Source organism: Oratosquilla oratoria, chromosome 24 (genome assembly GCF_046742065.1).
Source record: "Oratosquilla oratoria isolate Oo_2021 chromosome 24, ASM4674206v1, whole genome shotgun sequence".
In the NCBI taxonomy this organism is placed as follows: Eukaryota; Metazoa; Arthropoda; class Malacostraca; order Stomatopoda; family Squillidae; genus Oratosquilla; species Oratosquilla oratoria.
In genome coordinates, this window is record NC_134800.1 from 8,170,654 (window position 1) to 8,175,653 (window position 5,000).

General features: G+C 37.8%; 1 protein-coding gene across 1 annotated transcript; it reads right to left on the reverse strand.

The window, feature by feature from the left end:
- Nucleotides 1–3,672: 3,672 nt before the first annotated feature.
- On the reverse strand, nucleotides 3,673–4,837 carry LOC143038198 (uncharacterized). The gene has a single exon (XM_076207201.1). The coding sequence runs from the start codon at nucleotides 4,681–4,683 to the stop codon at nucleotides 3,895–3,897; it is 789 nt and encodes a 262-aa protein (XP_076063316.1). The 5' UTR covers nucleotides 4,684–4,837; the 3' UTR covers nucleotides 3,673–3,894.
- Nucleotides 4,838–5,000: the final 163 nt, after the last annotated feature.

Sequence of the window (5,000 nt, forward strand, 5' to 3'; positions counted from 1 at the left end):
TTTCTAAAGCAAATGAGGGGAAAGACGCGGGAATCTTGATGAAAAACAACCTATCACCTGACATACATATCAGCAAGATTGTGGGAGAGACATGTGGACTACTGCAGAGGATTAAAGTGGAGTTCCATTATACGGATGAAGAGATGATGAACAAACTTTGAAACCCTGATATGTTCAAAACTGCAATATGCATCAGTAGTATGGTCCTCACATAGAGTGTAGGATATAAGGAAGAGTGAGAAAATACAAAGGACAGCAACCAAACAGGTCCCCAGCCTGGCAGATGAACCATATGGGGAAAGACTAAAAGTACTGGGTCTACCAACTTTGAAAGACAAAAGAAAAAGAGGCGACATGATTACAGTGTTCAGGTCACTAAAGGGGGTAGATTGCATTGATAAAAGAGATCTGATTAAAGATGGGAGGGCTTCAAGAGGTCATGGAAATAAATTAAGAAAGACAATATGTCGAAAGGATGTGAAGAAATACAGTTTTCCATATAGGAGTATATGTGGAATAGCTTAGATGACACAGCCCAAGCTCAAACAATACAGGAGTTCAAATCTAAATATGATAACTGGAAATCAAAGATATAGATTAACTTGGAACCTTACATGAACCTGAGTCTAGGTATGTTAGAAAATTAGAGAATAGGAGACGGGACCCAATGAGCCTTGCTCCTTTCCTGTATATTACAATTAGGTAAATACACACGAGATGACGTGTGGCCCCTACATACAGTATATGTGTACATTGCATTCAAGCTACCACTATGATTCTACAAATTCCAGCACACCTGTACTCTGTCATGTTTCCTATGTGTAATCCACAATTGGTTGCTGAACCTGGGGTTCTCAGCCAGGTTTAGAGGTGAGGAGAATCCCCTCCCATATAGTTGAGAATTTTAGGACCTTATGGGGTTATTGCTCATTTTAAATGTTACAGATTGATGAACAGTAAGGATAGATATTTTACCTGTTGAGCCAAACTTGTAAAGGGGGAAAGAGGGTGACACTCTTACAGGGGACTGAAAAGGGAAGGCTATTATGTGAGCAGATAACCTTGTATAAAGGGGCTGTTCTGAAGAATGAATAAATAGTGTGACATGCATTGGTCCTGCTACATACTTGATCTTTGGGCATTGGTTGCTATCATATATTTAATTAATACACATGTATATGCTGTAATTATCTCCACAGTCAAAGAAACACCAAAACATTTATTTGAGTGCTCCTATATTGTGTTATAGTGAGATTTGTTATGTTGTATCTCTAGGGATTCAGTAAACATTCTTGTCCATATTATCATAGATATATTTACAGTAACAAATTACAAGTAATAATGGCATACAATCCAGACAACTTGTACACAATGTTAGGATAAACAGGACTCTTGTTCCATCATTAGTGACGTCTTTCTGGAATATTCTCGATGGCATCTCATAATTATGAGAACATTCATGGAAATAATGGAACATTCATAATTCGTTCTAAATGGCAAAACTTCCAGATGGAATTTTTTTTACGAGTGGAGTTCCTCAGGGTTCTGTTCACGGGCCACTTCTATTCATGCATATACCAAAGGCTTTCTCCCCCTTATAAGGGAGGTATCAAAAAACAAAGGCATAAAAAACCACTACTACCCATTCCACCCCTAACATCCCCAACTTCTATTCATAGTATATATAAATTATATAGACCACAGACTGGAATCTATCGTATCCAAATTTTCTGATGATACAAAACTGTGCTGAATTGCAAATGAACACTTAAACCAATTATAAATTTAAGAAGATTTATATAAACTACAGCAATAGTCTGAGAAGTGGCTAATGAATTTTAACCCAAGTAGATGTAAGGTTGTGCACATAGGTAAAAATAACAGTAAGTATGATTACAAATTATTTGGAAATTCATTAACAAAAGTTGATAGTGAAAAAGAGCTCAGCGTGATTATCAGTAATGATCTCAAGTCATCTAAGCAGTGTATTTCTGCCACAGAGAAAGCAAATAAGATTCTAAGACTAATTGCATGATCTTTTGAATTTAAATGTCCATCTGTCATAAACAAGCCATATAAATCATTAGTTTCCCTACATTTGGAATACACTATTTCTGTATGGTCACCGAATCTCATTATGGGAGTGTCACATTGCTTTATAGAGTTGATGATTTTTTCTTTCAAATATGTGTTTAATGAATATAGGTATAAATACCCCTTACATTAGTAATTCCTCAGGGTATTGTGTTTCTCCCTATAAGGCATAGTGAATATTCAATGAAGATATAGTGAGCTCTAGTGAAGCTCTAATTACTTATTGGAAAATCCTTCCACATCATTCAGCTTGGTATGAAATGAAAGCTTAGAGTCTGGGGAACAAATCTTATTAAATAAATTTTTCAAACTAATACCCGATTTTTTTTTTCTTTCTTTGAATAATTAAAAAAAATGCTGCAAAATTCAGGTTTCATATTACATGGCTGTAATCTGAATGTAAACTACATATAATGAAGACCCATTGCTCTCCAAAGGAGTGTTTGGCCCAGAGAAAGTTATGTGGCATACTTCAAGGAGGACGATGTCTCTGCAGGCAAAGTCCTGTTCGCATTAACCCCACCGAATGATGGAGCCGCACATAATCATTGTGAAAGGATGCCTATTCTAATTATTCCGCTGACATTCACCGCCTTGTTCCACAAAGCTGATATTTTGATGCAGCTGTGGTCATATTTTCTGTCTATGATATGGGTCAAGTAGAGGAAAAAAATCAATTTATATCACAAAGAACTTGATATACCAATCGATGCGTAAAATGGGTTATATAAATCAGAATTTATGAGAACATTTATTACCATGGTGCATGTATAGTCAATAAATTCATATAAGATAAAACCACAATAACCTATAAACCAGTAAACCCATTAAAACCGTTCCACATTATATATATATATACATATATACATATACATATATACATACATACATACATACATACATACATACATACATACATACATACATACATACATACATACATACATACATACATACATACATACATACATACATACATACATACATACATACATACATACATACATACATACATACATACATACATACATACATACATACATACATACATACATACATACATACATACATACATACATACATACATACATACATACATACATACATACATACATACATACATACATACATACATACATACATACATACATACATACATACATACATACATACATACATACATACATACATACATACATACATACATACATACATACATATATACATATATACATATATACATATATACATATATACATATATACATATATACATATATACATATATACATATATACATATATACATATATACATATATATATAAATATATATATATACATACAATTAGAGGAAAAAATAAATTTACATCACAAAGAACTTGACATACCGATCGATGTGTAAAATGGGTTATATAAATCAGAATGGATGAGGATATTTATTACTGTGGTGCATGTATACTCCATAAACTCATATAAGATGAAACCACAATATCCTATAAACCAGTAAATTCATTAAAACCGTTCCACATATACACACACATATACACACACATATACACACACACACACACACACATATACACACATATACACACATATACACACATATACACACATATACACACATATACACACATATACACACATATATACATATATACATATATATTCCGAATTTTCATGGTGACTCCACCGTAAATTCGAGCAATTTGGTCTAATTCGAGCAGAGCTAGGAATTAGGCGTGTAAAGACATTTTATGTATATTTTGCACCATAGCATGCTGGCATGAGAAGGTGGCTTTATTTCTGGCAGATGGGCGATCCCTGATGGTCCACTCCACAACTATACATAAAGTACAAGCCCTTTCTCCACATGCAGATATGTAGGTCTGATGGTCTGTGATAGGGTTCTCGTCGATCGTAGTCAGTGGCGTAACCCCAGAAAGGTGTGCCCGTCTTCATGATGGTATCATCCACCCAACGGTAGTCGGTCTTTGTACTTTTACGAAAGCCACCCACCCAGTAGTCCACCGTGTCAAAGCTCATTCCCCTGAGGTGTTGGATCAACGCCCACAAAAAGTCTGCCGATTCAATGACGACCAGATCGGCGCCCATCCTTTGACATACCTGTCGCATCTCCACCCACTTGCCTGTCGTCCAGGGCATTGGATGCACGCAGCGTCCCATGACCTCCTTGAAGGGCGATGTGCATGTGGTGGCCTTCGGTGTCATATCGTTGTCGTCACCATCCTCGGCTGCATGCTGGTGCTGCTCGCGGTCTTCCAAAGCAATGAGGCGCCTCTCTAAGTCCTTCAGTTTGGATTCTTGTGAAAATGCTTCCTTCAGCTGCGCATTCTCGATGACCAGACGAGTCACCGTTGACTCTATGGATGCAAGGGAGACCTCGATCTTTGTGACTCTCTCTTGCAGAGCATTCTGTTGAACGCAACCCTGGTTGGAAATGATCAGCTGCTGCAGGGTGTAGGCGAGAAAAGCGAAGTCTGTATCCCTCCGTGGTTCCACCGGTTCCGTTGGACAAAGTCTGGGGAACGCCAGGAGAAGAAGGTAGAAAACTCTGGCGAGAGTCATGCTTGCAAGAGTGACGAGAGGTGGCAAGAGTGTGACCGAGTGGAAACCTTGGACGAAGAAACTCGCAAGCGCACAAGAACTTGAAGGAAGGTGGGAATGAGAGACCCAGGAACCGTGTGGTCAGCGTCCACGTTCTCTTGCTCGACACCGTGGTCGATCTGTGTAACGACCGTCTCCAGATGCTTTTATATTGGAAGGGAGGGAGGGAGGGTGAGGGAGGTGGGGGTGGTGATCACTAGGTTATCGTGGGTTGTAGGTCAAAATGCCGATGGACATAATGTCGACGGACATAATGTCGACGGACATAATGTCGATGG